This window comes from Arctopsyche grandis, chromosome 5 (assembly GCF_051622035.1).
Source record: "Arctopsyche grandis isolate Sample6627 chromosome 5, ASM5162203v2, whole genome shotgun sequence".
NCBI lineage: Eukaryota > Metazoa > Arthropoda > Insecta > Trichoptera > Hydropsychidae > Arctopsyche > Arctopsyche grandis.
This window is the reverse complement of record NC_135359.1, coordinates 27544853-27557634: the sequence shown is the minus strand read 5'-3', so window position 1 is coordinate 27557634 and position 12782 is coordinate 27544853. Positions and strand designations below refer to the sequence as shown.

Sequence of the window (12782 nt, the reverse complement as noted above, 5' to 3'; positions counted from 1 at the left end):
AAAATGATATTCAATGAGTCACAATGACATTCGCTTAAAATGTAATTGTTGAATTTAAATAAGAATATGTTGGTGCGGTTGAGAACACCTGTAATTTATACTAATTTAATAACATCCGCGATCTATACGATAAAAAGTACTGTAGGCGGGGTAGCGATGTGTTGACCGTATCCCAGCCTAACGAAACACTGTTGTGCTTGTTTTATAAAGTTTTATTGTTTGCCTATGGTTGTACAAAGGTATTATATTTGTGGGCAAAAGTATGTCGTTCAGCGGTCTCTGGATATGGTAGAGTGTCGCTGGCTCGGCATTCAGCTATGTTCAGAAGGTCTCTGGAGCCGGCAGTGTGTTGCTGGCTCGTCGTTCGGCTATGTTCGGAAGGTCTCTGGATACGGCAGTGTGTTGCTGGCTCGTTCGGCTGGTTGATCTTCCAAGTCCGCGTAGTGTAGTGGTGGCAGGTCAGGAGCTGGATGTCGACTGGTCTGCTGCTGTGTGTCGACGCTTGCTGCTGTGAGTCGACTGGTCTGGTGCTGTGTGTCGACGCTTGATGCTGTGGGTCGACTGGCGTTGTTTGGGTTGTACCTCCTTTTATAGTGTTTCTGGAATCACCTGACCGATGGTGGTGGTTTGTTGATGCGTAAGCGAGGAATGTGCTTTTGTCGAGGGGTAGAATTTTCTGGAATGATTGGCGCCGTTCCGCTCGATGTAGTTTAATGGTGGCGGCGTGTTTCGACCGTTTTGGTTCTGCTCGACTGGTAGGGGCGTTCCGCTTGAGTTTAATATAATGGCTGCAGGTGTGCGTCGTCTGGGTTTCGTTCCGCTCGAGTGTGAAGGGTGGATCATTCTCGAAGGATTTGGCGCCGTTCCGCCTGAGTTGAATATAATGGCTGCAGGTGTGCGTCGTTTGGTTTTTGTTCCGCTCGAGTGTGAAGGGTGGATCATTCTCGAAGGATTTGGCGATTGATTCCAAGAAGTGCACGGGTTGTTTACGTGTGTGAGTTCTGCAAAGAATGTGGTTTGTTGTTGTGGAATATTCTCGAATGTTTCGATGACGATGACGATGACGAGATTCCTACAGTACCATATGCATCCATAAATATAATACAATAAAAAGTTACTTTTTCCATTAAAATAGGAAAATTTAGGATTTTTGAACATTTTGTCGCTTGAACATTATTTCCGTGAACATTTTGTCGCGTGAACCTTTTTTCGCGGGTACATTTTGTCAGTGCACTAATTTTCGGGTACATTTTGTCGTTGAACCTTTTGGACTTGCACCAATTGTCGCGTCCCCAAATCTCTGAGCTCGGTGATTACTAGTCAAATGTGAACCGGTCACAGGACAACCGGTCGCTCTAGATCGGTCACACTAAAACTGGTCACACCTGAAAATTGGTCACGAGAAAGTTTTTGGGTGTGACTAGTTTTTTCGTGACTAATTTTCGGGTGTGACCAGTTGCAGTGTGACGGGTGATCATGTGTGACCAGTTTTTGTGTGACGGGTGATCACGTGTGACCGATTTAGAGTGACCCGTTGTCCTGTGACCGGTTCACATTTGACTAGTAATCACCGAACCCATACTAACGATAACTATCATACTAACGAAAACTCGAGTGCCAAATATTCCGCATTCGCGATTTTCATAGCAAAAATTATCTTTGTGACCACCGCAATGTGACTAATGATCCAATTACCATTGGCAATACAGATAAATCAGATAAAACCGCACTCTCGGGACATCTAAACTTTCAAAGATGCTCAAGAAGAACTAACGCAATAGAATTCCTCAAAAATGCGTCGATGGGTTATCCGAGGGTGCTAACTTTTTTTTGTGGAATTCTGTTACACCGGTTATTCTTGAGCACCTTTGAAAATTAGAATTTCTCGAAACTGTGCCACTATTTAGTGCATACTACCGGGAACCATTTCCGTCGTCGGCCGACTTCTAATATCCCTCTCACTTCCTTCTTTAAGTAGGAATAATGGTCGCGTTGCGACGGGCTTGCTGTGCTTCTGTACTGGGCTTCTGTCATCACCTCACGGAGCAAGCATGCGATTACTTACTGTATCGTGTGCTTTCGCTGGTGATATGCGTGACAACAAAACTCGCCTCCACTTCGAAGAACCACGTTTCGGGGTTCTCACATCAGACGGTAAGGGTACCGTCACGTGATTCACGTGAATCGTGATTTCAGTTCAGTGATTACTGGTCACAAATCACTCGTCACGGTCACTAAAATCTCTGAACGATAGCTGCAGGAGCTGTAATGTGTGTATATGTATGGGTGACCAATGGCTTTGTGTGTCGTCGTCTCGTTCAGCTCGCTCTGGAACGGTGCGGGGTGGGGGAATTATACAAAAGAGTAACGGTTATGATCTCGTTTTTATTGATGAGTAGATGGTGCGCCGGGGAGTTTCTCGGCGCCTGTGCCCCTTTATGGCGGAGGCTGTGGATTGAGTAGGCTGTGGCTGGTCAGGAAGGGTAGACCAGCCACGCCAAGACCTTCTCGGACGGCGTCTCACGAGCGTCTGAGAGCTCGCCGTGTTCGAGGCTTGGGTCGAGCATAGTCGGTAGACATAGTCGGTGAGGCACGACTATGGAAGAAGCCATACTCCTCGGAGGGCTTCTATGATGCCAATGAGCGCTCGCCGTGATCAGACTTGGGCGGATCACGGGGCCAGAGTTCGGGGCTTAGTTCGAGGCCGGCTTTTACGAGGGACGCTGCATCTGGCGGTCCGCACCGGGATCACCGGGCGCCGGACCCACGGGAGAATCTAGAGCGACTGACAGATGGTCAGTGTAAAAGAGAGAAAACAAAAGCCGACGCCGTACGAGGACAACCAACGACCATGAGGGTTTTTGGCTCGGACAATCTCTATACCGGAACATCTGGCAGCCGAAAAGTCCATCATACTAACGAGAACTTGAGTGCCGAATATTGGGTATTCGTGATTTTCATGTCAAAAATTATCTTTGTGACCACCGCAATGTGACGAATAATCCAATTACCAATTATCACATTGAATTGTCAAAAGCAATGGAGCGTGTGGCAGCACTGCGCGACAGTATCCGTCGAATGTCGAGGACTGAATATCGAACCGGCTGTCACTGTCAGTGTCGATCTGTCAATTTAATGCCCCAATCCTAAAAGTGATCTCACTATTCTTGAGTACTATGACCAGACCTTAACTAACTGACGTTAAATATTAACGTCGTCGAAGCACAATCGGCATCTGAAATGATACAACACCACGTATTATCTTATTCCGATTCAAGCATGCACTTGAGATATCGTCTGTTCCTATATAAATGGTCGTACTGTCTAGTTGCATTACTACTTCTACTGTAGCGAAACTAATTTCTATAAAAATGATCTCCATCAAACTATTAAAAGTCATTTTGATAGTGTCCTTATTTCTTTTGATAATTCTCTCCGTCCACCCCGGTAGATTCGCAGCTCACTACCCGTACATAAACCAAGTCGACGTTTGGGATGCACTCGTCTCCAAAATGTCCAAAAATCTGTCGCTGCCACCGAGAATGGTGTGCGACTACGTACAAATACTTAACGACAATTCAGACGTGGTATATCAGCCCGAGTTGGACGAGACGACTCTGACGACAGAACACCTCAAAGTCGGTGGAGAGTACGTGCCCATCGACTGTAAACCTCTGTTCAGTACCGCTATAATCGTGCCTTATAGAGATAGAGACAGGCAGTTGAAAGACTTTTTAACGCATATGCATATCTTCCTGAGAAAACAGAACATTCATTACCGAATCTACGTCATAGAGCAAGACGATACGAAAGGATTCAACCGTGCTAAATTATTAAACATAGGTGCTGTTATTGCTATGAAGCACGGCTTTCCTTGTCTGGTCTTGCACGATGTAGACTTGCTGCCGATCAAAAGTAACAATATATACGCTTGCACGAAACTACCTCGTCACATGTCTTCCAGCTTGGATAAATTCAGGTATTTTCATATATTATTTCAATCAATTAGTTATTTTCTGGTGGTGTAATGTTTAAATTTTTATCGTAGGTTTAATTTGCCATATGAATCATTGTTCGGAGGTGCTATCTCCATATTAGCTGATCAGTTTGTGACTGCAAACGGAATGAGCAATAATTACTATGGATGGGGAGCCGAAGATGACGATTTCTATCAACGCTTAGATGCCGTTCAATTGATTCCTTGCAGGCTAGATCCGGTTATTAGCAGATATACAATGATGAGACACAAACCTGAAGTTGCTAGGTAATTGTTATTATGATATTCATGTATGAATCGCCGATTGTTATTAACTGTTTATCTCTTTTTTTTAGTCCGATGAAAAATAACCTCTTGGCGACAGCACGGATGAGATACTTATCCGACGGTTTGAATTCACTTAAATATATCGAAAAATCTAGGAAACTACACGCACTTTTCACACACGTCGTAGTTGAAGTGTGATGTTTGAAACACGTATTCTGTTTTGTCTTCATGCAATTAGTGCTTAGCTGTGATATCATTGCCATTATAGATTTATAAACATTTCATCTTATTGAGCACGAATTTTCAATATGAAGAATGAAATATAGATCACGGTAGCGTTGAAAGCTTTAAAATATAAAATTATATATGTATGCATAAGTCAATCATACCAGACAATTAGACGTAGTCGTATAAGCTAATTTTATTCTTATGTTAATTATCCAATTGTTGACGCGTTAATTATAAATGCAAATGTTGCATTGTAAGTTATCAGAGGTTGTGTTTTGAATTTGAAAAATTCTTTATATAATTATTTTAGATTTTTAAAATATTTCAGTAGTACATCCATAGAGTAACGTTTTGATTTTAAATTTTATATCACGCTATTTTCACGGGTGAATGATATGTTTCATGAAATTCAATTTTAAAATCAACTCTTCTAGCACAAACGATTTGAATTGTGTTGTTTATAAAATTGTAGCACGTTTATTTTAGTGGAATTAGTACATAGTATGAATATTTTCTCTATGATTATCATAAAAAGTTATGTATATATGATTTAGTATCTTAAAATATCTATTATTAGAGACACGTATTTTTGTCAATTTTTGCATTTTAGCGTTTTAGGGCATTAAAAATGTTCAATTTTAGCATCTATTTTTATGAAGATTTTAATTTCAAATAATAAAAAATTTCGATGAATTTTAATAAAATTTATATATAATACATACATATATACAATTTAAAGACAACACAACAATTAAAAAATACTATTTACAGTAGTAGACAAAAGCAGTTGCTTGGTTTCGACAGGAAAAATACCGTCTATGGTAAACTGCAAGCTCTGTTTTATCCCCTCAATTTCTTTACATAATAAATTGGCAAAGGGATAGGAAGACCCTTCTAAAATGTCTATTAATTTTATGCAAATTTCACTTTTGTTTGTTATTTTAGCATCTATTCGCATATTGTACGAATTTAGTATCTATATCAATTAAGCATTAATAGCAAAATGCCCAAAATACGTGTCTCCATCTATTACACTTTAAGTAAAATATTGTTTAGTATTCTTTTTGTACGTTATTTTTATATTTACATATAATTTTTTTTATCTAGATAGATCAGGTCGTATGCGTGTATTTTTATTACCAGTCAAACTATTGTTTGTTTACCTGTTTTTATTTATGTATATTGAATTACCTATAGATTTATAAACTTTCATTATATATAATTGATGAAATACATAGATAGGTGAGAGCTTAAAGCACGTAATGTATTAAAATGCTTAAACATGACAATAATTGTGTTCCTCTAATATTAAAAATCCAACATTGATGTATTGAAAAATATTCAGATCGGGCTGTTGAAATAGAAATTTTAAAATAAAATCATTGTTTTTTCAATTATTCATTTATTTGTCATACACGGTTGCACATTTAAAATAAAATAAACGGGAAGCACCACTGCACACATTGAACTGAATGTAAATGCATTCTGATAATAAATATTTATTCACAACTTATTTTATTTTAATGACTAACACCTTGTAAAAATCACATATATACAAGTTAAAGATTATATATAATTGTGTCTGTATATCGCTTATATGTATAGCATAACGATAAGAGTTTTAAGATCAAGGCCTTAATATAACCATACTGACTAAACCTAATACAAAAGAAAACACCAACTTCAAGTTAACACTGAGGTGTAAATACGGCGGCAGTGCTGAATCACCCATAGGTTCACTCTGCGTAGGTAACAACAGTGCTATGATACATCCAACACCGACACTCATTGCTATATAATTTGGTTGACCCCCCCTGCAAATTAAAAATTTCAATTAATTAATGTACATATTTCGTTAAATGAGGTGCAAAAAATAAATTCAACCTGTGTAAAGAATAGTTGCACATCACATGCTCTTGCTTCGACATAGACTCGTTCCCCTTCATCGATATTGGCTGAAAGTTATCATTGGAAGAGCCTTCTGCTGAGTTATTTTCTGGCTCGCCAGAGGAGAATTTGACCATTATATCCCTTCTGCCGAGTAGCTGAAAAATTCAACCATTGCATTGAAATACACATTTAAAGCACAACTTCACCTTTAATCTATGATTTAGTTTTCTTGTTAGCTTTTCAGAAAAGTCACATTTTTGAAAGAATCATCAATTTTCTATGTAAGTAGAACCTCGATTATCCCGACTAATTGGGGGTGAAGATAGTACGGATAATCGAAAAAATCACAATTGATAACTTTCAGTATGAATCATTTTTATTTGTCTACGTTTATATATATATGTATGTATAATAAAATGAAGATCAATATTAAATTATTCTTTATTAAGAAATTCAATTATGGATTTTTGCTTAAAGTTAGCTGCCAAATCGCGAATACTTTTCACACAATAATGGACCAGATATTGACTGTCCAGACGATCGTCTTTGAATGAACCACATAAAAATACAGTCTTCTACTTCTTCATTTCCTGATTTTTTCATAACCTTACGCTCTGAACTTCCATCTTCTGACATTAAAGAATCAGTAAACTTAATAATTTTTTCAATTTATTTTCTTATATCCAAGATCGTTGATGTTCCAACACCACATTTATTTGACAAAAAATGCCCTAACACACCGCTTTTTAAAGCCTCTATCATATCTAATTTATCTTTTAATGATAATACAACACGTTTTCTTTTCCATATTGGTAATATTAAAAATAAATATTGAAATTACGATCAAATTTTCAAGAAACAAACTTCCTTAGAGTATTGAATTTTGAAGAAAACTAACTCATTTGTCATTCTTATTTTCGAAATTTTATGTTATGAATTTCAAAGCAGCAAAATCCTAAAATTTGTGTTTGTTTTTAACAATCTGGATAATCGAGGTTCTACTGTAGTTAGTTCCCCGATTTATTGAAATCTTTAAAATGCTGCTTTGATTAATTGGAACTGGAAGATATTTTAAATGAAAAACATTAATAATTCATATAACGATTGCAAAATAAATACATTTGAAACGAGATATTTCTAAAATATGAATCCTCAGATATATTTACATACATAAAATGCATTATAATAATAAGAGATCGGCAGACAAGTTTCTTTTGTCTACAAAAGATGGTTCATTATTGTCCTTAAAAGCAAGAGAGCAAAAATAAGTTGACAATAACGAACCATTTTTTGTGGGCAAAAGAAACTTGTCTGCAGATCTCTGATTAGTGATTATAATAATAATTATGTGTAAGCCTTTCTAGTTACATCTGGGTAAAACTAGCTACCTGGAAATCGGGTTTAAAAGGCAAAAGCACATTTACATAAGTGCTTTTTGCTTTTATACCTGATTCAAAATAAGGGTAAAATTTACTAGAATTCCAATTATTTTGTAGTACTTAACCATTACTCTTTTTCTTATCTTAATCCCGAAAGTGTCGTTAAAAGTTTGAGGGTGCATTGAAAGTAATTAATTTTTGCTAAATTTAACGGTTTTTCGATTTCCCCGTGAATATTTCGAATGCAAATTTATTTATTGAAAATTCAACAGACAACAGATGTAGAAATATATAAAAATAAAGAATAAATGTAACAAATTAACAACTGAGCCCAATTATAGATTTTTACAAATTACATAAAATGGTACATAGAGACAAACAAATGAAAAAGAAAAGAATAAAAACTAAAACATGACTAAATAGAACAGTGCATAAAGTGATATAATATTGGATAAAGATTATATAATAAAAATCGATCAATCAATCAAAACTCTACAGATGGCAGTCCCGAATTGATGCAAGGAAATACCTAACAGATCAACGTCATTCAGCTCCCCGTTAAACATACGATAAACACGCTGTATGTAGATAGGAATATTTTAGGAAATTGGTTTTGAAAGGATTAAGTGAAAAGAGTGGGATGTATCTAGTATACCTAACTGGGATCATAAAACCAACGTTACTCAGTAAATCGGAACAATCAAGGAAACCATTTAGGAGCTTAAAAAAGAATGTAGCATCAGTGAGCCTGGCAGAAAGATTGTTAAAGGATACGAGTTTTATAATATCGGGAACAGTAGTATGGCCGTAGATAGGTAGCTTAAGGATTTGATAAATTTTAGTTGGATATTTTCAATATAACTAATATGGGATATACAAAAAGGTGACCAGATAATTGAGGCAAATTCAAGGTGAGACCTTACAAGGGAAAGATAAAGTAATTTAAATACATGAAGATCATTAAAGGGTTTAGTTGGGCGGAGTAGGAATCCACAAGATTTATATGCTTTAATAATTCTTAACTATACTCATTTAATATGTATTAGTTTATATATTTCTGCCCAATTTCTTCATCATTTACCACTATTTCAAGTTTAAGCAAGAAATCATACAATATTTTTTTATTTCTAACTATTTTTACTATGTTTAATACTATTTGCATTAAGTTAAATGAAAAATACTTTATTACTAATTATTATATTTTCTATTTAAGGATTATGAATCTACATAAGATACATTTTGTATTAGGTGTACCGGAAAAAAATTCCTTAAACGTTTTTGAACGGTATATTGGGCTTCATCAGCTGATCTTAAACCGCGTGTTTTTAGTAGTTCCGTCGACTATACATACCAAAGATGTATTGTGAAGAATTCATTCGAAATATTACATGCTTTACCATTTTTTGAAAAAGAATATGTATGTAAATGTCAAAAGCAGTTTCGATCCGGTAATTTTAATTTAAAGAATATGTAATCTTGGACGTCATTTTAGCTGATGAAATTGAAAATAATCCAACTATTCGAGAAATTGTAGTCAAACTCTGTTACTCATGAATAAATGAATACTGCAATAGTGAAGAGAATTCGGGTGAGTGAATAAACACTTACAAAAAGCTATTGGAGTTGGAATCGATAACGCCATTTTTACAACGTCTGATAACTGGAGACGAAAAGCAGCTTCTGTATTTAAATCTAGGATTCAAAAACAATGGTTATCCAAAGGGGAGTATTTTGTGTGTTAAGAGGGCTGGACACCAGCAGCTTGTCCATACAAACGTATTACACTTCTCCCTTCCTCGATTATGGCACTAGAGAAATTATTTTTAAATATGCTATGGATATCCACCATTGGCATGCATCTGTGCTTTTATTTTTTTGATTAGTTATTTTTTATAGGAGCTAGGAGCCACCAAACATCTATAAAATCGCCTCTTTTTTACACCCACGAAGAGTCAAACGTGCTTATTTAACGATCGATTTAAAAAAAAAATACGCGCACAGGTGCATAGAAAATATCTTTCTCATACCGATGATGAAATTTTTTTAAAAATTGGTCCAGTTTCGGAGGAGAAAATTTGAGAATACGAAACCTCGATTTTGTCGATTTAAAATACGTATTATCTGGTCGAAGCGCAACTGTCGCATTCACTCAATATATATATTGTCGCATTCACTCAATATATATATATTGATATATATTGTCGCATTCACTCAATATATATATATTGTCGCATTCACTCAATATATATATTGATATATATTGTCGCATTCACTCAATATATATATTGATATATATTGTCGCATTCACTCAATATATATATTGATATATATATATTGTCACATTCACTCAATATATATATCGAAGAAAGGAACGGCAACAAAATTAAGGTTTTGGGTGTACAGCCCTCTTAAGTATGGCTGCAAGAGCATAATAAATGCCAAAGTTCACCATGATCAGCTGATCGATGATGGAAAATATGTATATTTAGGATTAGGATGAAGGATCGCCACGAATGAAAAGCGAATGTGAATGTGTAAAAGTAGAGTGACAAACCATATTGGTATCTCTGTCTTGCATAGATATCCTGAATTTGTCGTTTCCATTGCAGTGCGAGGTGGAGGGCTGGCTGTAGCGTATGATGATGTCCACACAGCTCAGGGGCGAGATCGCTCCTTCGGGATCTACGACGTTGAACTTGTGCGGGGACGTGCACAGAACTGAAACGTCACAGTGAGTGAGTGAGGGGTAATCTATAGTAGATAGTAGAGAGTAGACAGTAGACAGTAGACAGGACAGTACCTCTGAAGTTGACGGGAAAGTCGTACGGGTTGTAGAGTGTGAGCAGCTGCTTGTGGGTGGGTCGAGCTGCCGGGAAGAACTCCAGCGAGACGGGAAAAGCGAACACAGCGAGACGCGTCATCTTCACGAGGCACTCGCACTAGACTGAGCTGATCGAGCTGCTCCACTGAACTGCTGGTCCACTCACCTTATGATAGACCATTTGCCTGCTGTCAGACTGACGACACATTGTCAGCGCACTCAACACAAAAACAATGTACCACCAAACAGATCTAAACACGGCCAACTACTGTCATTCAATCGAGTACAATCAATCGGGCCGTAAAAGTCGAAAAATAAATCATTTGCGGCTTCATTTACATCAAAATAAATCTATTCCGACTTAAATTACACTAAATGAAAAATGCGTTTATTATTTAGTCAGAGCTGTAAGAGTCGTCCGGTCGTGACTTTTTGACCGGAGTCGATAAAATGTGTTGTCTTCACGAGAGAATTCCACTGTAATCCATGTATCAATTTCCGGTCTCCGTCACGGGCCCGAAGGTGAAATGCCCGAAAACGCAAATATCGGAAGGCAAAGATCGAAAATCGAAAGATCTTAAGTCGAAAGATCAAAAAAAAGGGTGCGTGGTAAACGGTACATACTCATTTGATTTGCGCGAGCAGGATACAACAGGAACAAGGGGAACAGGCTTTTCCTCCCGTATTAACGTGCGCGCGCAGAATACCTGTTCCTGTTGTATCCTGCTCGCGCAAATTCAGTGAGTATGTACCGTTTACCATGCACCCTTTTTTATCTTTCGACTTAAGATCTTTCGATTTTCGATCATTGCGGGATTTAAGATCTTTGGGCGTTTCACATTCGGGCCCGTGAGGTAGACCCATCAATTTCAAGTATATAAATAAAAAAATCAACAAGTTCAATAAACCGGAATTTTTTCCTCTAAGAAAAGCTAAAAATGTTGTGACGAAAAACACACGATTTTTTCTACACCACTGAACGTATCGAGCTAAAATTTTATATTTGTACTAGTGCTATGCCCGTTGAAATTTCAATGGATGATTTCACAAACAAATTGATACCCGATTTAAAATAAATTTACAATACGAATAGTAATAATTAATTGGAATCGGAACTGTAATAGAAATCGGAACTAAAACTGGAATCGGGCATCGGAACTATATACAGTACCGGTAATTGAAATCGCATCACTTTCGATTGTTTCATGTTTTCGTTTTTTTTTTTTTAATACACGTAGCTACATATACACGAGTTTTTTTTGGTTTTATTATTTGATATCAACTACATATATAACATGTTTTACGATTAAAAAAGATTTTTTATATTTTTAAATTGAGACGAGATATGAATTTTAAAAAAACATGTACAACAGGGTAATTTAAAAAAAAAAGTCAAATGTCTGTAACTAAAATAATATTACAGTATATATTTTTCTATGAATTAAGATGCAAAGGCAATTGTCTCAAGACAATTGCCTTTGCATCTCGCATCTTAGTAAACCCTCATTTTGCTTTTATGAAGGCCTCAACACGTGGGATCGAACCCGGTGCCTCTCGGTGCTAAGCAGAAGCTTAACGACCGAGCTATGCTGCTGGCTAATATATGAATATAAATTCAGTTGTTTATTTTCATTCGATTTCAGTCGAATAAAAATGGTCGAGCCTCACGTGAGACAAAATTTGATGGCGAATATTTTATCATTTCAATTCATTATAAAATAAAATCAATAATTGCAATGTAAAATCAATAATTGCAATTTGGTTATGCTGAAATTTTCCTTCGTGTGTGAAAAACAAATTTATTTGTTATTGTCACTGGTGTCAAAAAGGCCTGATCGATTTGAAAATTGTTTATTTGCTAGAAAAATAAACGCTTACGTTTTCTGAAAACCATTTGTATTTACGAAATTACATTACTTGGAAACGAATTTTAGAATAAAAACATACTAATAAAATAAAAGTTTGAGGGCCACTGACATTAAAATATTGACAATTTCTTAAAAAAGTTTGAAAATTCAAAATACTAAAAAAATTGTTGATTCTATAAAAACCAAAATCATTTAAGAGCCGTCGGAATGTAACAAATCGCAACATATATGTTACTTTATTTTTAAAACATATGTTTATTAGGTTACTTTAAATTTAAAGTCGCGCTATTAAAATTATAATTAAAAATTATAATTATGTTATTCAGTAAATA

General features: G+C 36.1%; 2 protein-coding genes across 2 annotated transcripts; one reads left to right on the top strand and one right to left on the bottom strand.

The window, feature by feature from the left end:
- Positions 1-3056: 3056 nt before the first annotated feature.
- Positions 3057-5875, top strand: beta4GalNAcTB (beta1,4-N-acetylgalactosaminyltransferase B). Its single transcript, XM_077430894.1, has 3 exons — positions 3057-3979; positions 4049-4264; positions 4333-5875. Exons 1-3 carry the CDS (start codon positions 3312-3314, stop codon positions 4460-4462), a joined length of 1014 nt encoding a protein of 337 aa, XP_077287020.1. The 5' UTR covers positions 3057-3311; the 3' UTR covers positions 4463-5875.
- Positions 5876-5883: 8 nt separating this feature from the next.
- LOC143911835 (motile sperm domain-containing protein 1-like) lies at positions 5884-10869 on the bottom strand. The gene is made up of 4 exons (XM_077430895.1): positions 10562-10869; positions 10316-10479; positions 6377-6537; positions 5884-6306 (listed from the first exon to the last, which is right to left on the bottom strand). Exons 1-4 carry the CDS (start codon positions 10680-10682, stop codon positions 6120-6122), a joined length of 633 nt encoding a protein of 210 aa, XP_077287021.1. The 5' UTR covers positions 10683-10869; the 3' UTR covers positions 5884-6119.
- Between the last annotated feature and the right edge of the window lie 1913 nt (positions 10870-12782).